This window comes from Equus caballus, chromosome 6, assembly GCF_041296265.1.
Source record: "Equus caballus isolate H_3958 breed thoroughbred chromosome 6, TB-T2T, whole genome shotgun sequence".
Taxonomy (NCBI): Eukaryota; Metazoa; Chordata; class Mammalia; order Perissodactyla; family Equidae; genus Equus; species Equus caballus.
This window is the reverse complement of record NC_091689.1, coordinates 56,318,172-56,343,098: the sequence shown is the minus strand read 5'-3', so window position 1 is coordinate 56,343,098 and position 24,927 is coordinate 56,318,172. Positions and strand designations below refer to the sequence as shown.

Here is a 24,927-nt window from a genome sequence, read left to right as displayed (position 1 = left end):
CTCATCAAGCCATGCCGTGGCGATGTCCCACATACAAAATAGAGGAAGATTGGCACAGATGGTAGCTCAAGGACAATCTTCCTCCAGCAAAAAGAGGATTGGCAACAGATGTTACCTCAGGGCCAATCTTCCCCAAAAAAAAAAAAGATAGGAATGCACACTTCCCCTCCTACTCCTACACCCATCAGTAGTGGTAACTCCTGTATTAGTACTCCCGAAGATAAATTCCCTTTCCCAAACTTCAGGGTCCTGTTGACCTGCTAACTTGCAACTGAATACCTCTTTGAAACTTTGATGAATATGTATCCTGGGTGAGTTTACTGTATGTTCTTTGTTCTTAAAAGCTATAAAAGTGTACTGAAACCATGCTTTGCCGGAACACTTTCTTCCTTTGTAGAAAATGCCTTTCTGGGTTATAATCCTCAGCTTGGCTCAAGTAAAATTCACCTTATCTCTCTCATCTATAGAATGGTTATTATTTATTTTGCATTGACAATATCTGTATCTATCTATATATCTACCTCTGATTCCGCTTCTCTAGAGAACCCAGACTAATAAAGATATAGCTTCCAAATTAAAGGAAATAGAGAAGACAGAGAAATAAGTTAAATGACATCATCAGACAAATCCCAAAGTTGGGGCAATCTACTGGTCAGATAACCCAACATCATCAAACTCATGGCAGTAAAAGAAAGGGATGCTGTTCTAGATTAAGAGAGACATACAACAGTTGAATATAATGCACGGTCCTTATTTGGATCCTGGCTTAATAAACCAGCTATAAAATACATTTTGGGGACACGTGGAGAAATTTAAATAAGGACTTGGTATTAGATGATATCAAGGAATTATTTCTAATTTGGTTTGTGACAATATCAGGGTATTGTAAGAAAATATCTTTATTCCTTACAGAAGCAAACATTTATGAGTGATATGTCATCATGTAATTTTAATTTAAAATATTTCAGAAAAAAATTGCCAAAGCAAATGGTAAATTATTAACAACTGTGAAGTCTAGGTGATTGGTATATATGAGTTTTTATATTAGTCCTTTTACTTTTCCGAATGTTTGAAATCTTTAGTAATAAAAAGAAACTATATATAAAAGCAAGCTAAAATAAATAACATAATGAACAGGGGAAACCATGGTAGTCAGCCTCCAAAATTGCCCTGAGTGATTCTCATCCCCTGGTATTCATCTCCTTCCACAATGAATAAGACTGACCTATGTGACCAATACCATATTGTGGAAATATCAGTGTGTGACTTCCAACATTTGTTAATAAAAGACACTGTACCTTCTGCCTTATCACCTTGGATCCCTCTCTCTGGAAGAAGCCAGTGCCATGTCATAAGGACACTCAAGCAGCCCTAGGGTGATGTCCATGTAGCGAAGAGCTGAGACTCCAGTTGCCAGCACTAAACTGCCAACCATGTGAGGGAGCCACATGGGGAGTGGATCTCAGCTCCAGTCAAGGCTTCGGGTGACTGACTGCAGCCTGGGCTGAGAATTCGACTGTAACCTCATGAGAGACCCCAAGCCAGAACCACATAGCTAAACCACTCTAAAATTTCTGACCCACAGAGACTGTGGGAGATAACAAATGTTTATTGTTGTTTTAGGTCGCTAGGCTTTGGAGCGATTTACTTCATAGCAATACATAACATACAAAAACCAATATGGAGAGCTTCCAACAGCAAACTGCTTCACAAGTATAAGATGGCAGGCTAGGAATTATTTTATTTTTTCTTTCCAAACTTTAAAAATGTATATACTTAACACTCCACTAATACAAATGTATAAATCAAATTACACTAAGACTCATTTGTACAGCTGTGGAAAAACTAAACTATACATTTAATACTGGCATACTTTACAGTATATATTTTGCCTTGCTTTGGTCTGCATGTTTGGGGCCTCCCAAAATTTGTATGTTGAAATCTAATCCCCAGTGTGATGGTATCTAGAGGTGAGGCCTTTAGGAGGCCCCAGAGAGATCCCTCATCCCTTTGGCATGTGAGGTTCCAGCAAAAAGGTGGCAGTCAATGCAGAAATCGACCCTCACCAGACACTGAAGCTGCCAGTGCCCTAATCTTGAACTTCCCAGCCTCTAGAACTGTGAGAAATACATTTCTGTTGTTTATAAGCTCTACAGTCTATGGTATTTCTGTTACAGTTGCCTGAACAAACTAAGACATACCCCAATTAAATTTCTTTTAAAAAATTAAAGTGAAACTCTGTAAGTTAAAATATCATAGCAATAGATGCCCATGTTTTTAAATTCAGTTCAATTTATTTACAAAGCTTACATATTTTGAGGTTTTCAAAATATCTTTAACTTGTTGTCCATCAATTGTTTTTCTAAACTCTCCTCCAAAGAGTTCTGTTAGCATTGAAAATATCATTTGCTGTAATAAAACTGGTGTCGACCAATGACTGACCTCTCTGGGGAATGGACAGTAGCTTTTCTCTTCTACTCTTTTTTGTTATTGTTTAAATATGTTTAAATCTATGAAAAAAGCAATACATTTTACTCTGTTGGCATTTTTCTCCAACTCTTAGGGGAAGCATTATCAAAAGGCTTTTCAGAAACTAAGTATTTCTACCAGGTTCCCAGTATGAGACATTTTATTAACTATTTCAAAGAACTCTTAACCCGCCAGGTTGGGACTATATAGTTTTCTTCAGCAATCCATATATCAAAGCTGTTTGAGAAATGTACTCTTGGTTTGAATCAAGAAGTCAAAGAAAGGGGCAGTTGAAATATCCAATAGTTTCCCACCCATTTCGTTTTTAATATACTAGAGTTCCAAGTGAGTTTATCGTAAAACTTTAACAGCACATTGGTAACACATCCAAACCCACAAGGCCATCTACTCAGGCCTTGTACTGGACTGCCAAGGATGCAGATGCACAGGAGCATGCGGGGCACCAGCTCTGGGTGTGTAGTACTGCCCTGGAAAAAAGGAATTTTAGGTTCTGGTTCTGTGATATGGATCATCACTGGATTTGGAGAAAACCATGGACAACTGTTTATGGAGCACTGACTCTGTGGTGGGCACTCAGCTGTCTTACAAGGTTTTATCACAGTACAGCTGGTTTGATGACATAGGTGGTCTCTGATTAACTTAACCACAGGGTGAGAAAGCCATCAGCGACAAGGAGGAAAGAACCAGACAACTAGGTGTGACAGTCACCATTCAATCGATCTCAGCAGTGGTGCTAAACAAAGGACATGACAGTGTAGAAGAAGGCAGGAGATTGAGTTCCAGCTCCAACTCAGTCACTATGAGAAGACTAGGCTGGCCAGAGAAGGTTTCAACAAGCCTACTCACCTTGATAAATTAATAAAAATTAACAAGTCAAGGAGAGACAAGACATTTCAAATACTGGGTATAGTATGAATGAAGACCAATTTGAGAATGGTTACGGCATGTTCCCAGAACAATAACAATGGCAAAAAGTTGTGTTTGAGAGTAAAGATATGGTTGCATAGGTAAGGTAGTATCAGGTCATGGAGAATCTCGAAATTTAGACAGAAGACTCTAGACCTGAAATACTGGAAGGACCACCATTAATTTATTTGGTCATTTGGTGGATAAGATGGAACGGAAAGAGGGGAAAACTACAGTCAAGTTTCTGCTAATTTTGTACAACAAACATTTACTTCTTTGAAAATAAAAATAGCTCCAAACAGGTAGGCTCTTTTGCTTTGTTTTTGGTTTTTTTTGTTTTGGAGGAAGATTAGCCCTCAGCTAACTACTGCCAGTCCTGCTCTTTTTGCTGAGGAAGCCTGGCTCTGAGCTAACATCCGTGCCCATCTTCCTCTAGTTTATACGTGGGACGCCTACCACAGCATGGCTGCCAAGCAGTGATATCAAATTACAATGTCAAATGGAAATGTAAATAAAATGTGGGTATTATGAAGGGATATTTAGAACAAGGATAACAGATCATTTATATGCATTCTCTAGGGTGGGCTGAGCGCACTTAAAGAAAAAAGATCACAAAGGAAAAAAATAACCAGGAATCTGAATTCAAATTTAAACAAATCCTAAAACAAGTCCTAAAACAAATTTAAAACAAATTTAACAAGTCCTATCACCCTAGGTGCCAAAATAAGTTAGAAAACTTGCAACCTAGGGTTGTGAAAATAAGAGTAGAAATAAGGACCCTTATGCTTTCCTCTGCCTTTTCTTTTTCTTTTTCTGCCTTTTTAATGAGAAAACACAGTAAATGAGGTGCACAACGTTATGGAAGTTTAAGAGAAAGAGAGTGTGCCTGATGGGGAAAGTGGCAAAAAAAACCAAATGCCATGTTGGAAGAGCTATGCCACCATCTGTGAAGAAGAGGTAGAGATTGGGGACAGGGGTAGCCGGGAAGGCGAAGAGCAGCATCGCAAGCAAGATCCTGAGGTGGAAAGACTCAAATTTAGTTCAGGAAGAACCAAGTTTAGGGTTTTTTTCCCGAAGAATCAAGTACATATCAGAGAGAAGCAGAAACAAAGCCTGAAAGACAGGCCAGGAAGCTGTGAAAGGCAAAGACTGGTAGATGGAGACTATTCAATCTAATTCAATAGACAAATGGAAGACGCCGAGAGTTTTAGACCCAGGAAGTGCAAGTATAGTCTGCCTTAGTGTCCTAGAAGGCAAGTGCAAAAGTTCTCCAAACCATTCATTTGCCATCTAAATTCTCAGATATAAGCAACAGCTAATCTAAATTTCATTTCAGTATCTATGCACTTAAAACGACTCTCATTGGTGATATTGGAATTACGAAAAAAAAAAAAACCAAACCTCAAAAGATAGCTGGAAGGCAAAGTCAACAAAGAACTTGAAGACAAATTAAGAAAATTTATGACGAATGTAAGCATTCCACTCTTCGTAAAGTCAAACTTCTCATACTCAACGTGATTAAGTTTAAATCCTGACTCAAGCAAAGATTTCTTTTAGAATCTCACTGCCCTTATTTACATATCTGAAAAAGACATGGTATTAGTTAACGTAATTAAACAGCAACAGAAGTTCTCCCTTCATTCTACAAAGTGCCTTTGATATTATATTCCCGGTGCTATTTTTTGGATTATGTGGACCATTTTAACAAACTGACACCTTCCTTGCTCCACTTCCCCAAGTTGGACTGACACATCTACTCAAATAAATGTATAAGCCCTAGCCTAGAATACTATTCCCTCCATTCTCACCCGGCTAGACCCCTCTCATCCATCCTTCAGGTATCAGTTTAAACCTTCTTTATGAAGCTTTCCCTGATGCCCAATAGACAGTAGGTGCCCCTGCTAATGTGCTCCCTCAACACCCTGTACTACTTCTGCTGTCAAGATAATCATAGAAAAAAATAGAAGGAATAAGTCAGTCAATATTCAGTGCTCCTACCAGCTTCCCTCCCCTACTCTTCTCTGAGTCAGGCTTATGTTCCCCCAGGCAAAAGACTGGAGGATTCATCTCTGCAGAAAGCAACCAGGCCAAGAAAAAAGACCCACAGTTACTGATTAACTGGGAGTCTTTCAATGAAATGGCCCATCGAAATGATCTTATGCTTGATAAGCCCCATCCATGCCCAGAAATCTTCTAATGAGCTTTTTACTGCTAAAAAGTTTGGAGGAAGTCCACAAGACAACCCCGACTTCTGACAGCAATAACAAGTTTGGGAGGGTATTCCCATGACCACGGTCAGTTTCAATAATTTACTAGGACTTACAAAACTCACTGAAAGCTAGAGCTGTTATACTCACAGTTATGGTTTATCACAGCAAAAGGATACAGAATAAAATCAGCCAAGGGAAGAGACATATGAGGCAAAGTCCAGGAGAATTCCAAACACAGAGCTTCCAGTTGTCCTCTGTCAGTGGAGCAATGGACACTGTTAACTACTCCTAGTAGGGATGTGTTACAATATGCACAGAGTACCGCCAACCAAGGAAGCTCCCCAAGGCTTGATGTCCAGAGTTTTTTCTGGGGCTTGGTCACAAAGACATGGCTAACCCCCAAGTGGCTGACCTCAGTCTCCAGCCCCACTAGACTTCCAGCTGGTACCCATGATCCAAAGCATTCACCATGAACCACACTGTTTTAACTATCTAGTGAGGCCCAAAGCCCCCAGGTAAACAAAGACACTCTTACCAGGCAGGAGATTCGAAGGGCTTAGAGACTACCTCCCAGGAGCCGAGGGCAAGAGCTGGACCTCTCTCTGGGCAAGGCTAAATTCTATACTATACAAGCATATACCATGTTTTATATACTAATACATACAGAGTCATAATAAAAATATGGAAAATTTATCTAACTAAAATTACATTACTACAATGAGAAGACGGAAGAGGGGATGTAGGAGAGGAAGGAGGGAGAGAAAGTACGAGAGCTAAATCTTTTATCTTCCATAGGAGAAAGTCAAGGAATAAAATTTAAAACTGAAAAATTAAGAACAACAGTAAATGAATGTTATTTTGAAATACGGAGAGCACTACAAGAAGAAAAGGTTGCTTCTGAGGAGTGGGAATTATGGATGTAGCAGAGTGGGACAGGAATTTGCTGTATTAACTCTTGTAGACATGTCTTTTTAAAGCATATATATACACATATTGTCAATAAAAATTAAAATACCATTTAAAAGAGGACTGAGCATTTTACAACTAATCAGGACGAATACCAGCAGGCCTTAAGCTGTACAATAAAAGGGCATGGGGGGTACTATTTACATTTCTTTGTTTTCTCAAAGGGATCTTCTCAAAAGATCAGCTGGCCAAAAAACTCAGTTAGGAGTCAGAGTTTGAACCTAACCTAGGATTGAACCTAAAAAGCCAACTTCACAGCAGTGTTTATAAACTTTTTGACACTTGTGAACTACTTTATTGTTCTAACAATTCTCCCAAGAGATTTGATGCCAGACATACACCCAACCTTAAGGATCACTGATTATCTCCCAATAATTCTCTAAGTTCTATCCTGCTATTTCACTTCCTTCTATTTCAAAAGCGCCATTAGAAAGTTTATCATTATACTCCTAAAAGATGCAATGTCTCCTTTCTCATAGACCACTAGGACTTACATTATGACTGAAATCTCACTGATCCCAGAAATTTTGCTTTGTAAGGATAGGAGAAAATATCTGAGAGAGAAGAGACAAAAAGTCCTTCACAGTTTCTTTTACACTCTACTTGGCCTGTCCTTCACCTTTATGAAATGGACTCGTTCTACCAGTCTAAATCAAGTATTGGTTCTCCAGCCTCTGTCTATGCCTGTTACTGTGCCAGGTAAAGCAAGTTAGGGATCTACATGGGTTTATACATACTTAGCTCTGGAAAACACATAAATACACACACACACACACACACACACACACACACACACACTCTTACATACCAAAAAACGTTGTGGATTAATCCTTAAACTGACAATATGCTTCGAACACTGTCATCTAAAAATCAGTCCTCTTTCATGCTTTTCAAATTAACAGCTTAAATAAATTTGCTAATAGACAAAATGTCCCATATCACAAGACATTTCACTGCCAAGTAAAACCAGGGTTTTACTACTATACACTCTCATAACGATACTCCATAAGACTTACTAAACCATATCTGGATTTCCAAATACACGTCTTTCAATTTAATGTACTCTGGGAAAACTTCTGATGGGAGTTTCTCCAAGCCCCTAAATGTGCCTGGTGTTCAGAAAGAATCATTAGACCTTAGAGAAATTCATCAAGGAGCTGGAAAACTTTGGCCCCCTGTTGGGTAAAGATCCAACGCTCAGTCCTTTGAGAAGATTTGATCAATTATTTTAAGAGCTGAGAGCTTCAGAGAAAATCTATTTAACTCTTCCCTCTCTATGAAAGACTTGGTGATGGAATTGCATAAATTAAAGTTTGCAAATGTCCCCAAATACCCTGTTATTTATTGAATTCATACCATACATCAATAGAAAATATTATTCATAAAGCTGCTAGCTGTGCTGGATGTTGTGCTAGTCACACAAGTTAGAGTGTGCAAGGATACTTACATGCTTAAACACACGTGCACACAATTAATCCTGTCACAATATCAGAAACACAATTTAAATGCTACAGAACAGAGCTAAAAATCATAATAAAAACTATTTCATTTAAATTTAAATAAGTACGTTAAGCTCCAGAAAAAAAAGAATAAATATGTGAATGAAACCTAAAGGTTATATAAAATCTGTACTTATTTTTCCTGAAACCGATTACCCCATTACCATGGTCAATGTCCTCGGCTCTCACCACACACCGTCCCACTTAAATCTCATTTCAGGAAAACTCTATTATTGGTCATTTGTACTTTACTCATGAATTTAAGGTAATATATTACCCCTCCCAGGAACATTTACTTTTAAATTTTACCTTTAAAGTAAGATACAGTAAATTATGAATGACATTTTATGAAGGATATTGTGTTAAGAACTTATTTCCTAAAGTTTGTGAGTTCATACTATTCCTGATACTTAATCTTTTAGGCAAGTATTTTTTAAATGACCTACTGAGAATCACAATTTTTAATTAAAATTTTTATATTTGAATATTAAAACCAATGTCTACTTTTACCCCAAAATACTGCCATTCTCAAGTAATAGCGTACGAGTACCTGTCTAGGATTTTTTATCTAAAATAAACATAGGGTGGCAACTAAGAGATTTATCAAATGAGAACTTACTCTATAATCTGGGTATTGATCAATTTTCAAAGACACTGATCACACGGAAAAAAAAAGAAAGAAAAGGACAGGACCTGGGATGGATAAGTTTACATCTGGGGGAAAAAATACCGCAGTGATAACTACCTTTTATCTATTTCCATATGAAGGAAAGCAAATCACTATGAAAGTATTGAGTACATGTCTAGTTTCAACTCCCACTGCATCCCAGTATACACGGGGGCTCCAACTGCGTAGACCTTCTCCCTCACAACCTCAGCTATAGTCCACTCAGCAAATACCTTTGTTCACAATCAGTTATTCTTTCGCTTTAAGGTCAGAACTTTCCAACAGTCTTATTATATCTTGGGTAAAAGGAAAGGTAAATAACTCTCACTGCGGCTCACTACATTCCAGGCACCATGCCACTTGCTCTATATGTAATACCTCATTTAATCCTCACGATTACTCTGTGATGTAGTTTTTATTCGCTATATTTCTAGGTGTGAAAACTCAAAAAGCATAAGTAGAAGAATCAAGGTTTGAATCCCAGGCAGTCTGACTTCAAAGTTCAATTTCCTTTCAAAAAAAGCTTTACTTAATTAAATAGGTAACCATCTCAACACATATATTTATTAACAGAAAGTTTTAATCTGGGTAGTCTAGAACTACATAACCAAATTCTCAAACTGGGACAAGAGATTATCCTTTGAAATCAAAGCAAACTAGTTTTGAAAGAAAGATGAAAATAAGAAACATTTATTGTGCAGCTACTTTATGCATTATACATGCCTTCCATCACCTTCATACTACCCTTTGATTTCCAGAAAATATCAAATGCTTTGCAGGTCCCTACTTTCCACAGGCTCCCCAGGAATGCCTTTATCTGTGTTTAAATATATATTTAAACAAACACAGAAGGAGCTTGGAATGTAGGTGTACCCCTTAAACAGCAGGCGTCTAACATGTGCTAAAATACCCTGACTGCAAGCAGACAGGGTTTGAGTTGATATTGTCTCCTAAAACAAACAAACAAACCCCCGCTACATTATGGAGCACAATGGTTGCCAACACTGTCTGGGAATATCTGTTCAAGACTGAATTAGAGTGGAAATCACCACCTGCTGGGTGTTGATTCCAAACACCGCTTCCCACAGCACCTGATCTCCTGCGATTTCTCCTCAGGAAGAAGTTCTTTTGTGCCATCGGTTTTGACAAGGTGGCTGGTTTTCCCAGTGCTTTCAGATGCTCTGTGACAAGTCATCAAAAACTTTAAAGCACCACCACCCCTTCTTCTAAAAAGAAGTCATTAGATGTGCCAACTCAGAGGTTCTTCTGAGTTAGCTCGACAACAACTCCGCGGCCTCATTCTTGGAAGCATTCCCCCTTCTGGTGCACCACAGGTACACAGGCTTCCCACAGTCTGCCGCACCGGGCCAGGTGAACCTGAAGCAGCTGTGGAAGTCACGTGACTGAGTCAGCTTTCTAAAGGAGCTGGGTCTGGTCCAATTTTCAGAGAGAAGGGAACTCCTGTCTTCAGGGTAGGATTTAACAGCTACAGATCGAGAAGGCTGAGGACTTATTTAAGGTCAACTATACAAAATAGAGTGGACAGAAGTCAAAATGGGAAGATTTCAAGAATAGCAAGAAGGCTCTCCGCAAAAATATTCCCTATGGTTAAATATTTCAAATTGCACAATTAAAGTGCCATTCCTTGGTACTTATGAAAGTTACTCTTCCCAGGATAAAGGAGCTCTTTACACCATCAATCTCTCACATTAACATGTAGGAAGTGAATTTTCTGTTCTTCTCCCAGACGGCATTTAAACAAAGGAAAGGCACCCTCAAAGGAGTGGGGAAAGTGTGCAGCAAGAGGCTGGTGCATCCAGAGGCAAAATTCCCCGTCTCATAAAGCGTGCCCCTGACGTCAGCTGACTCCCAATCACTCAGGGCTTAATGATCCAAACAGGTTGATCTAGGCCCCTGGTCTTTTCCTGTTCTTATCGCTTGCCCATGGCACATATACCATATAGTCCAAAATGCAAATATATACAGTTTAAAGTAATAATTTTTATTTTATTTTATTTATTTATTTTTTGAGGAAGATTAGCCCTGAGCTAACTACTGCCAATCCTCCTCTTTTTGCTGAGGAAGACTGGCCCTGAGCTAACATCCGTACCCATCTTCCTCTACTTTCTGTGTGAGATGCCTGCCACAGCATGGCTTGACAATTGGTGTGTAGGTCCACACCCAGGATCCGAACCAGCAAACCCCGGGCCACTGAAGCAGAACATGTGAACTTAACCACTGCTCCACTGGCCCAGCCTATAATTTTTATTTTAAAACCCCTATAAGAGGAATAATGAACAAGAAATTTAAAAATCATTAATACAAATAAGACTTGGAGATTATCTACAGATTTCCTATCTACCTTCATTTTGGGTTTCCAATTAAGACAGGTAATTAGCAGTTGGTCCTATATGGAATGTGAGGTTATATGAGTAATAAAAATGTAAGTTTGTAAAGAGGCAGTGTAGTTTTCAGATTAAGCACAGTCTCTCGAGTCGCACAGACCAGGGCTGAGCCCCAAGTCAACACCCCCTTGCTAGCTGTATGACCACGGGCAAGATGCCTCATCTCTCAAAATTCAGCCCCCCTACCTGTAAAATCAGGATAAAAACAGTTTTGACTACATAACGTTGTCAGGAGGAGTGAAGTACAAGCTAATGCATGTACTGTGCACTATACCTTGCATAGTGTAGAGATTCAATAAATATTAACTTTTATTATAATATTCGCATTACCATCTTCACGAAGAGAAGAGAAGAGCATCTCCCTTAAAAATTTTTTAAGTAAATCAATCTTAATTTTGTTAGCATGGTAACAATCAAGTAGTTTGTAACAATATAATGCTTTTATAGAGAAATATATCAAAGTAGGAGGGATAAAATGGCATGATGTCACTTTGGATTTACTTTAGAAGACTACAGTTAAAAGGAGGGCTAGCAAAGCAAGGGACATATTTGATAACTGCTGAAGCTGGGGGCCAGGAACATCGTAGTAATCTCTCAACTTCTGTGAGTGTTTCAAAACCTCCATAATTAAAAGGTTAAAAAGAATCAACCGGCCTAACAATATATATTTATTAAGAACCCTCCAGGAGCCCATCACAGTGCCATGAGATAACAGTCAACCATTGTTCAAAAAAAAAAAAGCCAAGGAGGCATTAAATCTGACCTTTCTGGCATATTGACAAGAACCAAAAAATAAGAAAGAAAAGGGGATTTTGAGATTTTACAGCATCACAGATGCATTTATGCACATGACTCATCACAAGGGCCCCAGCAGTCTTTCTCAACCAGGGTTCCTCATCTGAACCAGAGAGCAAAAGAAGACCTGAACAACTATTTTCTCATTCCTCCCAATGGAGAACTAGTCCCCTTCCAGACGCATGAGAGAGAAACTCACTCATTGTATATAATGGACGCTTAGGGCCTTAAGGCTGAATTCTCTCTCGCAGAGCCCCAAATGTGGGGAAGGCAGCGCTACAAGCTCCACTCAGAACCCTCTGGCTCTTAGTTGAATCACAATTCTAGCAACCTCAATTCTCTTGTTTCTAGCCTCGTGCATATTCGAAACAGCACATCAGAAGGTGGGGATCTCAATAGCAGAAGAGTGACATCCTAATCACAGAAGAGGAATCAAAAAATGTATTCAAAACACACTCAGTGAACCAGCAAAGCAGAGCGGCCCACTTCATTAGAGGAAAGTGGCTCTAAAAGCCTCAGGAGTCCATTTATATCTTTTATTACTAAAAGTTAATATTTATTGAGTACTTATGATACTGAGTGCTTACAGGGAGTCATATGTCTGTAACAACGATCCTCCAAGTCACCAAAAACAATTAAACTCTACCCTACTGACTCAACCTCAGACAGGAACTAAGAGTTCTACTTCTCCGGGGGAAGAGACTGGGCAATTTTAACTTCCTTCTCTGTATTTAAGAGTTTTTAAAAATTTCTATGATGGCCACGCATTACTTTTATAATTAGGCAAAAATATTTTCTTAAAGGTACTTAATTTTAAGAACATTTCATCCCAAACGGCGTAAGTTTAAACCTTTTTTTCAGACTTAAGACAGTAAAACCTTCACACTGATTCATTCTCCAGTTTGCAGATAGGTACGCCTCTCACGCAGCAGTGATCGTCCTTCGTGTTAAGGAACATGTAATCAAAATGATAAGAAGAAAACTTACAGAGAATAAAAACCAAAATAATGAAGTGTTTAAAGGCATCTGCTAAACTGAGGAAGAAGAGAAGCTTTCATGAGAGTGGAGGGCTTTCAGCTTGACCTCCGAGGGCGGTGGGGGCAGTTGGGGATGATGTAGCAGGAACGGGCTGAATGACCCAGAAGCCTCAAAGAGAGAGAGCAAAACATCTGGGCCTGGCACGCCAAGCAGTAAAAAGCCACTGTAAGTTCCTGGAAAAGGCAGTAATGCTTCTTTATTCCTTCATTTAACAAACTAATAAAAACAACCACATACATCATGAAAAGTACTGCTGTAAGCGATATGAGGGATACAGAGACCTAACAAACACAGATCCTGCCCTCAAGCAGCTTATTAATAAAGCATCACGACGGCACACAAACACAAGACTGGCAGCGGTAGGTCCCATAAGAGGAGGCAAAGAACCTCAGGAGGTGAGTGGTGAACAGTCTGGCAGAGGAGACGACGTAAGCTTTCCCAGAGGGGGTGAAACAATGAAAGTCATACTTTCAGGCCAGAGGCCAGAGGTAGAGAAATCAGCTACATATGAGGACACTATTGTGATTTAGGCATGTGACAGAAGGAGCCAAGGGTAGGAACAGAAGAAAAGAGGAGGAGGTGAATCCACAAGATATTTTTTACAGAAGAAACAGTAAGACCATAATACTCTGCCATAGAAAGAATGAATACAAAATAAAGGCTCTGCTTACATAAAGATTTATGAAGTCAAGATGTACATTCATAAAATATCTAGAGAGAGAGAAAATATATAATAATGTGTTTGATCATGTTCAGTCATACATTGACCACTGGAACTTAGAGCCTTGAAAGTCAGAGGACTGTGATGGCCAAAGAAGGAAGGAGAAGGTATGAATCCCAAGCACAGGGACCATCACAGACCAACAATTCCACAGAATGGTAATCATAAGTAATGATCAGAAGACAAAGCAGTTCAGAACTAAAAGGATTCTCAGAGATCACACGTCTGTTTTTTGTTTTATTTTTCAAATAGACTTCACTTTTTAGAGAAGTTTTAGGTTCCTAAAAAAATTGAGAGGAAGGTACAGAGATTTCCCATATAAACCCTGCCCCCTCACACGCACAGCCTCCCCCATTATCAGCATCCCCCACCAGAGGGGTACATTTGTTACAACAGATGAACCTACACTGTCATGCATCTGTTTCACAGATATGGAAAGTACAAGCCAGTGCAGTGAAGTCCCCTACCCAAGGTCACATGGCCAGATGCTATCAGGGCTAGGACCAGAACGCCTGGGTCCCAATCCTGTATCGTTCCCAGATAAACCACAATGCATTGAGTGAAGCATACATGGCCAAGTACAGATTCCCTGACACTCACTCCATAGGATGCCTAATTTCAATTTGATCTGTAAAAGTACTCTTGTCAAGCACAAAAACACTTAACTTTCTTTAGGATGTAGAGAGAACTCTGCTTTTCTCTGAGACATCTTCAGTCTCAGCCTACTAGACCAATGCCTACTGTCTGGACTCTACATGCTAATTACCATGTCCCACAGCTTCCCTATATTATGTAGTAACTAATGTAAAACTTCAACCAGTGAGAGAGAGTATTCCTCTGCAGACTGAAATTGTGACTATTTTCTTCGTAGAGCGAGATCCACGGAGGTGTTTTCACTGATAAAAACCCATATTCCATCTTTGCCTAGCTCAAGAGATTTCCCACAGTATTTTTAAATGATTATCCAAAGGTTAACAATAAATACCACGTTGGCCGGCTCATCACTGGAAACAGCACAACTCCATATCCTAATGAGGAGCAAAGTTTGCTTTCCTTGAGAAGAGTAAAGCGTTGTGCTTTCCCAGTGATGTTCTAAAGTTCAATGAAGGCAAGTTTCTCAGGGGCAGGGCCACCCAACTTCTACTGCTCTTGTCTCTTTCACAAAGACATGGAGAGTGCTGAGGACACAGTAGGTACTCTGCATCTATGTGTTGAATGGAAGAGTGTGGGAGTATAACAACAACTGCCGCCTGAAGAACCAAAATCTTAAAAAAAAGGAAAATAAATTCCGCTTATAAACATAGAGGACTAAAATAAGTTTCTTATTTCTTCTCTGGAAAATTATTAGAAGCATTTAAGTTTCACCCTTCATACTGAAGGAAAAAAATAATTTCTCTCAAAACACCACCACAGACAGAGCTTGAGCTATTTCACCAGATTGTCACAACCCACCTTCCTCTCTGAGTCCACAATACAAACTTAATTAATACTCTCCAAGGAAACACGAATATGTTCTTTCCTCCACCAGAAAATTAACAATATTACACTTTCTGGGAGACAATCTCACATCTTCAGGGTTTGGGAGAGCTTTAGGATTTGTCTCCTCCAGTCTCTGAGAGCATGGAGAAGACAAGCTCATGTCAATTTCTAAAAAAAAAAACCATCATTAAGAGCACCGTTTGAGTATATCTTTCCATTGGCAGTATTTGAATAAAAAACGCTCTTTTTCAGACACAATGCACTCTTCAGATATATGCATCTACATAACTGCTTTACCCTCCTGATTTTTCTGATATGTCTTTATACCCATTTTAACACATTTCTTCACTTATTTCAACCAGAAAATAAGTTTAATTTCTCCCCAAATTTGCTTCCAGAAATTTGCTAACCAAATATAAAAAATATGATATATAAAGATATTAATATAAAGGTAAAAGTGACACAGAAATGATTTGTCAAAAAATACTGGATAGTAATCGAACATTCTCTGAACCTCTAATTAATCTGGGTCACTCTACAGCTTCCTGCAGGGTTCTAATCTGCAGTGTTCATAAGAATACTCTGGGGAGGTGTGAAAATGCAGATTCCCGGGCTCCTCCCCTAATATGGCTAGTGCTACTGTGGGGCTCAGGAATCTGCATTTTTTAATAAGTATCTCAAGCGATTCTGATTCAGGGCCACAACCCAGCTCCTAGAAAGCTAATTAATGGCAAGGGGAGTAATGCAATGTTGGCATAAATCAGCATAGGGACAGCCCGAGTTTCACCTCCAGGCCTGCCTCTAACCAGCCATGTGACCAAGGTTTAACTTCCCTAGGCCTCCGTTTGTTCGTCTGTACAGAACAGTGTTGGACAGATAGCTATGGTGCCTTCCTGCTATGAAACTGTGACATGTCCAAAAAAAAAAAGGTAGCTATATAAATGTGGACGCTACAATTTTCCCAGAAAACAGTCTTTAAAATATTCTTAAGTAATGTTTATCCAAGGATCTCTACATCAGGAGACAAGAAATCTCTATACCTTAAATATGTCAGATACCTAGTTCAATGTCAAATGTTAGACATTTGAATGAAATCACACACTTGTACACACACATATATGCCTACTTTGTGGCGTAAGGCAGGAGTGTGTCCACAAGGTGTTCAGTTGAAAAGCTCACCTGAATCTGGATTATAAGAGCAGTTAATTTGCATAAAAATTTTTACCAGATATCAAAGACCACAATCTTGACATCATTAACCACATTCCAAAAGAAGCAAGGTACCAGTTAAGCGGCATCTTTTTAGGAAGTAATTATGAGAAGCTACTCTTCTCTCAGACGCTGCTTTAGGGGAGGAAGGGCTGACTGTACAAAGACAGTCAGAAGTTGCGGCTGGAGTGTCTCAGCATTTAAAAATCTGTAGAGTTTGCTGGAGCTGAGATGAAACATTTATCCTTCTCTTGCAACCACTTTGGTTTCTAGGGAACTGCCTGTTCCGGCGGAGGCAGGCTAGGAGAGCTACATCCAGAGACACGCAGACAACACACACCAAAGTTAACTGGAAATTTTCAAAGTGCCTTTTTCTGCCTTTAACTCAAAGATGAACACATTTCAAGGTGACCCAATCCTCAAGTGACAGGCAGTGTTTTAAAAGGGCCAGAGCTCTCCACTTAAACAATTTCTAGTGACATGTTTAAATGGCATCCTCAAGGGCTCTATCTGCTGTCTCATTTACTGGTCTTTCTTTCCTGGCAGAGGCGTCCCATTTTAAATGAGCACTTGAAGTTCGTCTGCCTTCCTAACAATTAAAATCCACAGGGCTTAGACGCTTAAAAAAAATTTTTTTTTTTTAACTTAGCAGGCACCATAGAGGACTTTTAATTATTTAATTAAACAACAAACCCAAATTACTACTTCACAGTTTTTCCTATTTATCATAACAGTATCAGAATAATAAAAGACAGCCTCATCACTCATGCTTCTCAGCAAACTGTAAAAGACTTCTAGGATAAAATCAAAGTTCACATTCATAAAAGGATGCCCAATTTAAAATCTAAAAACCTACGTAATCATTATATTGACTCTGTGTATGTATTTCACACCCAGAATACAAAGGATTTTTCTTCTTTTTTCACTAAAATATTACTCCTAGTCATTATAGTAGAATGAGAAGATTATACTACAAATCTGAAAATTGGGTTCCTATAGCTAATGAAATACACCAGGCTGGTTTTGCTCAGTTCCTTTGCAGAAACTACTCCCTAGCAAAAATAGCCTTTCCCGAAAAAGCTCCCCTGGACTGTCTGTGGAACCCTCCGTATCTCTCCAATCTGACCACTCCTCCATCCTCACTCTGATCTCACTGTCATCATTTACAGGCCTTCTCCCTTAGCTGACTGCGAGCTCCACGAGAGCAGAGACCAGGCTATGTTCACTCTGGTCTCCCAGCCATTACCATGAGCAACAAGTAACAAGCGCCAGGAACACTGGGCACGCGACATCAGTTTCTTTAAATATATATATAGGGGGCCCGGAAGCATCGCAGAGTAGTTAAGTTCGTGCGCTCCGCTTCAGCGGCCCAGGATTTCGCCTGTTCGGATCCTGGGTGCGGACATGCCACTGCTCATCAAGCCATGCTGAGGCAGCGTCCCACATGCCACAACTAAAAGGACCCACAACTAAAAATACACAACTATGTACTGGGGAGCTTTGTGGAGAAAAAGGAAAAATAAAATCTTTAAAAAAATATATGTATATAGGTATAAATTTATAACATATAAAAATAAATTTAAAAAATTTATTATGCTCCCCTTCCCCTTCCCTTGCTTAACAATTGTCCTAAATGGGAAGGGAAGTGGGAGGCTGAGCAAGGTAAATATTTGAGTCAGGTCAGGAGGGGGAGCCGGTGTAGCCCAGAGTGGGGTCTGGGAGCCCAAACAAGTGAGAGGGGCAGTCATGCACAGGGGGAGCCCAATTACAACATGGACTGTATCTGCATGAAGGGGCAGCCAGACATGAGAAGTCAAGACAAGCAGGGGAAGGAAGCTATCTACATGAAGGGGGGCCTGGCACAGATGCCACCGACCCCCTGGGGTATCAATGCAGGCAGCAGCCTGATGCAGGGTGTTGGAGCCCAAGTAGGACAAGGAAGGTGTCCAGCTTAGGGTGTCAGAGCCTGAGAAAGTCGAGAAGAATGTCTACTGGGAGCATGGTATGTACAGCTCAGCATGTGGAGTGTTTCAAATATGGAAAGGGAAAAAACTGGAATAAATCCTGTAGTGTTGGACTGGAACTAGAAGTAACAGTGTGAGCTTTTGGTTTTCCCTATACAGAGAGATGGAGATAGATGATAACTAGATTAATATAAAAGTAAGAGTGTGTGGTACATACATTCTCCAGAACTGCCAAGTGAAGAGCTTGGGAACAGAAACACCCCAGTCACCATGAACATACCTACTGCCCAGATCTTGGCTTCTAAACACCATTATCTACTGAAAGGAATGCTCCCTGGAGAAACAGCTGACTCCAATACAGTGGCAGGGAAAGTATAAAATAAGCCTCGATACCTTGTTAAGCCAGAAAACACAAAAGTACTTAAAAAATGGGGCAAATCAAAATGAGAGAAGTCAGGCGGAAGGGGCCCCCATTAGCAAAATCTGAAACAATTTGAATATTAAGTAATAATAGTAATAATTATAACCCATTGGGAAAATAGGAAACCTCAAATACATACTAATATAAATAAACATAAATAAATTAGAAGTTTGCAGAGGAACAGGATACTTAAATAGTTTCAAAGCACCACCCTACAAAACACATAGTAATTACAAAGGTTAAAAAGTAACTTTACAGTGGTGAAAGCTGGCAGATACCACCTTAATCGAGTGATCAAAATGAACATCATTGATAATGAGACAAATCAAAATCATGCTACCTAATAGGATGCAATGAGAAGAACACAGCATCATTTCTGTGATATTCCAGCCAAAGATGCGTAACCCAAATCCAACATCAAAAAAAACACTGCAAACACAAACCAAGGAAGAACATTCTACAAAATAACTGGCCTGTGCCCTGCAAAAGTGTGAAGGTCCCAGAAGTCAATGAAAGAATGAGCAATTATTCCACACTGAAGAAGCCTAAAGCGATTTGACAAACAAAGCCAACATGTGATTCTGAACTGCATCTTTTTGAAATAAAGGACATTATTTGGGGTCAGCCTGGTGATACTGTGGTTAAGTTTGTGCACTCTGCTTCAGCAGCCCGGGGTTTGCAGGTTCGACTCCCAGGCACTGATGCAGCACCACCCGTTAAGCCATGCTAGCACTGCTCCTCAAGCCATGCTGTGGCGGCATCCCACATAAAACAGAGGAAGATGGGCACAGATGTTAGCTCAGCGACACTCTTCCTCAAGCAAAAAGAGGAAAGCCAGCAACAGATGTTAATTCAGGGCAAATCTTCCTCCAAAAAATGACATTATTTGGACAACTGGCTAAACTTGAATGAAGTTCCTGGACTAGCTGGTAACAACGTATTAACTTAAACATTCTCATTTTGATGGCTGCAGTGCTGAGGCTGTTGAGGAAAATATCCTTGCACATAGGAAATGTTCAAATATCCAGGAGTGGTGATGCATCCATCATGTCAGTCAACAATTTTCCTCAAATGGTTCAGAGGAAAGTTCTTTCTACTGCACTTACAACTTTCCTAAAAGCTTGAGGTAGTTCTAAAGTTTAAAAAGAGCAAAGTATAGCAAAAAAATTTTGTTATTCTGGTTTATGATCAATATTGATTGGGAGGATAATCCATCATTACCAATACCATAATTACATAAAAATAACTACTTTCATCTGGATTTGAATCTTACTGACTCTGAGACATTAAACAAGTTACTATGCCCTCAGAACCTTAGTTTTCCCACCTCTGAAATGAGAATAATAATATCTACTACAAAGGATTACTGGAAGAATTAAGAGAGATAACATTTGTAAAAGTACCCCATTAAACATTAAAAAAATACATATGTTAAGTATTAAGGAGAAAAAATATTGGATTCAGATATAAAATCCACACTATCTTATTGCACAAATCAATTTTACTGTCAAAATAAAATCTCAAGTTAACTTCACTTGGGAAATTCCCTGAAGAAATCTCAAAAATTTTTAAATCCATTCTTTCCTCATCTAAGCTACAGTCAAATTTTCACATGCCGGGCTGGTGCAGTGGCATAGTGGTTGGGTTCACAGGTTCACATCCTGGGCGCAGACCTACACACCACTCATCAAGCCATGCTGTGGCAGCATCCCACATACAAAATAGAGGAAGACTGGCAACAGATGTTAGCTCAGGGCCAACCCTCTCCAAAAAAAAAAAAATTTCAGGGGGCCGGCCTGGTGGCGCAGCAGTTAAGTTCACACATTCCGCTTCTTGGTGGCCCAGGGTCCGCCAGTTCGGATCCTGGGTGCGGACATGGCACCACTTGGCACGCCATGCTGTGGTAGGTGTCCCACATATAAAGTAGAGGAAGATGGGCACAGATGTTAGCTCAGCGCCAGCCTTCCTCAGCAAAAAGAGGAGGACAGGCAGTAGTTAGCTCAGGGCTAATCTTCCTCAAAAAAAAAAAAAATTTCACATGCCACTTAGTAAAGAATATGCTACCTTATGTTTTCTTTTTAAGCAGAGATTGACTTTTCTACCACAAAGACAAACTTTAATGCTTTTCTGTCTCACTAAAAAAAATAAATAAATAATAGAGATTCTTGAAAAATGATTTAGATTATTTCTCACCTAAAATCTACACTCTTTAAACTATTGCATTGTTTACAACTAAAGAGATTCTAGTCCTCAGGAAGCTATAAAAGAGAGGGTCCAGATTTAGAAATCCAAAAAACAAAAATAAAAGAAGACCAAAAAAAGCCATCCCAAATCAACAAAACAAAATTATAAAAATTTTTCAGTATTTCTTTTCTTTCTTTCTTTCTTTTTACCTAAAGATCATACCAAGAGACGGGATTGGTTTCTAAACCCAGGAAGCCAATGTAAACCCAAAGACCGGAGTATAAGAGCTGGGATTTTACAAAAAGGCAAAAAAAGGTGGGGGGGGGGGAGGGGACTGGTTTCCTCTGATCTCTTGGCCATCACTCCCAGCTCCTGACCCCGCGATGCTCCGACTGAGGTACATGGGCACATCTACACGGAGGATTCCCAGAGGAAGGCTGGTTTTAACATGCCATCCCAGAACATTTCTTCTTCAGCGACATCTAAACCTACTCTCATAATCCACCAAAGTTTGGATATTTCCATTCTCCCTCAGGATAAGCTACATCTTCTCAGAAACCAATTGCAATGGTTAAAACGTGGTTATGGTAATTAAAAAAACCTTTCACATAGACATAGGCAAATCATTCCTAAAAGAGTCACAGTAAAATGATTCACCAGCTATCCACTTGTCTTTTCTTGCATAACAGACTGAGTGCCCTAGTTAGCACCAACAGACACAGCATAGTGGTTAAGCATGCGGCATCAGCACCAAACCACCTAGGTTTGAATTCTGGCTCTGCCACTTCAGCTCTGCCTAACGGGCATTTGGCAAGCTACTTACAACTCTCTGTACCTCAGTTTGCTCATCTGTAAAATGAGGATCATAACATCATCTTCTTCACAAGGCTGCTGTGAAGGCTACATGAGATGATTAAAAAAAGCATTTACGAGCCGGCCCTATGGTATAGTGGTTAAGTTCGTGCAGTCCACTTTGGTGGCCCAGGGTTCACAGATTGATCCCTGGCACAGACCTATGCACTGCTCATCAAGCCATGCTGTGGCAGTGTCCCACATACAAAATAGAGGAAGACTGGTTAGCTCAGGGACAAGCTTCCTCAGGCAAAAAGAGGAAGATTGACAATGGATTTTAGCTCAGGGCAAATCTTCCTCACCCAAAAAAAAACGCATTTAGCATAGTGGCTGGAATATCACTAGAGCTCTATGTTCACCATTACCATCATTCCTAGCATCTAGGCACAGTGTCTAGCACATAACAGGTGAGAAATAATTACTGTGCAAGCATCTTGTACTTTGCCTAACTTTAAGATTAAATTCCTGAAACTTAAAAAAAAAAAAAGATAACTTTGCAGTGGAAAATCACCGTCATCAAAATCAGCAGCATTCTCTACCGAAATTAGGCCTTAGGAATGGCAGAAATGAGCTCCCTACATCCCTGATTCTTATCGAGATTCTCAAAGGGAAAATAAAAATTATAATGCAAGATGGTCAGAACACTCAGTTATCATGACCCACTTAAGGGGCAGCTTGGGTACATCTAATTTCTTAACTAGACAAAAATAAATGGAAAATAACTGCATATCACATTTGCAATTATTTTAATTGTAGCTTTGGCATGATGCCCAGTTTCTGAACCAGACCTGGCTCTCTGAAAGCAAGGACTACCCTTGTCCGTCTCATATCCCAGAGCCCAGGGTAATACTACCCAGTATAACAACGGTATTCAGCAACTACTTGTTGAATGAATAAGTGCTCTTCATAAAAAACAAAATCGCATGAAGTTTCTTCATTGAACAACTAGCTAAAGCTGATCTCTTTTATCCATGTTTAAAACAAACAAACTCCTCAGTAATCATGGTCCCTGATGATTCCAACTGTGGACATATGCCTAAAACAATCTCTTGTTAACACAACACGGAACCCTACAGAACTGTCCCCAAACCTCCCCAATGAAAAATCAGTAGTCAAGTACTTTTTTCTGTTGTTTTTCAGATATCTTTGATATTTTCCTTTTTGTACACAAGTGTCTACAGATATACAGACATAGAGAAGGGAGATCCTTAGAAGTTACTTTATACAATACCCCACGTTACAGGTGCCTCCAAAGAAAATCACATTTGAAAGGAAGCCACACTGTCAACATCCTTTATAAGCCTCTTGAGATATCTTTAAAGACAGCAGTAATGAAACTGAATTTTAAGGATACTCAGAAAAGAGGAAGATAGATGTCCCAGTTGCCCAAGCAAGGAGTAGGTCTAAATCCACTCCTTCATTCAACAGACACGATTGAGGGTCTGCGATGTGTCACTCTACTCTAGGCGCCTGAGACACATCGTGAACAAAAGAAAGATCTTCAATCTAGGGAACTTTCCTTTATTACTAAAGTCCACATTCCAGAGACAGAACTAGAGTTTAAAAACATAAACTTGCTCAAAGGCAGTGACTAAAAGGGAACCAATTTGGGAGGGGGTTGGAGCAATCTACTGTCTTTATAAACACATCCTCTTACCATTCAGCAAAAATTCTGGAACCCCTCTTGAAGTCTAGACTGTTTAATTAAAACAATCACGTTTAAAGAAAAAAAGTACCTACATGCGTTACGTATAATTTATGGCTAGTATTCTCAAAATTAGCCCCCCAAACAGAATTCTATATAATACTATTATTTCCTAACACATAAAATCATACACCATTTACCATAAATTATGTAGTACGGACACCTGACAAGTGTTCCGCCAGCACGACCACTTTGGGGATACATCTGCGTTAAAAACTATCTATAGAAATCCACCATTCAATCGCACAGGGTCTGTTAAGAGTGGTAAGGAAGGTTTTTATCTGGTTTGATTTATTTGGGGTCTTTTGGGTTGGTTTTTGTTCTTTGCAACCAGGGAGCTAGAAGAGGAACGCTTGCCTTAGAAGACGAGAGTGGGATCCTCTCCGCTTCCCTCGGCTTTAAGCCGAGGGCCCGGGGGCGCGCGGGCGGCGGGGTCACGCGCCGAGGAGGGAGCCTCCGGCCTCCGCTTAGGGCAGCGGCGGCCCGGCGGCCCTGGCCGCGCGGCGAGCACCCCGGGGGCCCAGGCCAGGCCAGCGGCGGTGGCCGGCGCGCGGCGATGGGCAGGGGCGCGGCCCGCAGTCCTTACCGAGCTCGGTGCCCAGGTTGTGCGCCGCCATGGCGCGGTCCCCGGCGCCCGCCCTTCCTCCTTCCTGGCCGCCGCTGCCCCGGCGCGCTCGCCCCGCCCCGGCCCGCTGGGGGCGGAGCCAGGCCCGCGGCCCTGAGAGGATGCTCTCGGTGCTCCCGGCGAGGCGCGGACGTCGAGCACCAGCTGCAAAACCCGTCTTAGAATCCTTGAGTTGCCGGCTGCACCGAATAGAAACTTTTAGAAACTTTGAACTGTAAGATTGCGTCACCAGAGGGGAGGGGACCCCTCTCCATGACTGGGTGCAGAGCGCTGCAGCCCCACCCCCAAAATGGCAGCAGGGATCCCTCAGCCTTGGAAAGGAGGTCAAGGAGCAAACCAGGGCCCCGAGCGCACTGTTACTTCTAATCTGGACTTCGTGACCAGAAGGAGCGCCAGGACCTGAGACACGAAGGGACCTAGGAGAGAGAAGACCTGGTTTCTTAGCCCAGCTCTGACAGTAATTCAGTGTGACACTGGCACAACTGCCTTTCTCAGCTTCATTTTCCTCATCTGGAAGAAACGGCCTCAGCAATATTGTGGAGCTCTAAAACTCTGATTCTGTGATACCAAGATTTTTTTCAGCCTGACTTTTCTGTAACTAGGAGGTTAAAATCGTCTGGAGTCACTCAACATAGGCTACCAGTCAACTTATCTGTACCCACAATGAGACCCCACCGCTCTGCTGAAAGAAAGAAAACTCTCCAGTTAACTTGTCTCCAGTGAGCCAGTTACTGTGCTAGGCGCTGTCAGATGTATGAGAGCATGTGAGTCTCAGAACAGTCCCTCCAGGT

The 24,927-nt window shown here is 40.5% G+C and overlaps 1 protein-coding gene across 2 annotated transcripts in view; it reads right to left on the bottom strand.

The window, feature by feature from the left end:
• Positions 1-24,387, bottom strand: part of DERA (deoxyribose-phosphate aldolase) — a 102,085-nt gene extending 77,698 nt beyond the window's left edge. The window contains exon 1 of one of the 2 annotated variants that reach the window (XM_023643179.2): positions 24,098-24,387. In XM_023643179.2, coding sequence (XP_023498947.1) covers positions 24,098-24,128 — 31 coding nt within the window. In that variant the 5' untranslated portion in view covers positions 24,129-24,387. The remainder of the gene's footprint in view (positions 1-24,097) is intronic. The other variant, XM_023643180.2, reaches the window with a different exon arrangement.
• Between the last annotated feature and the right edge of the window lie 540 nt (positions 24,388-24,927).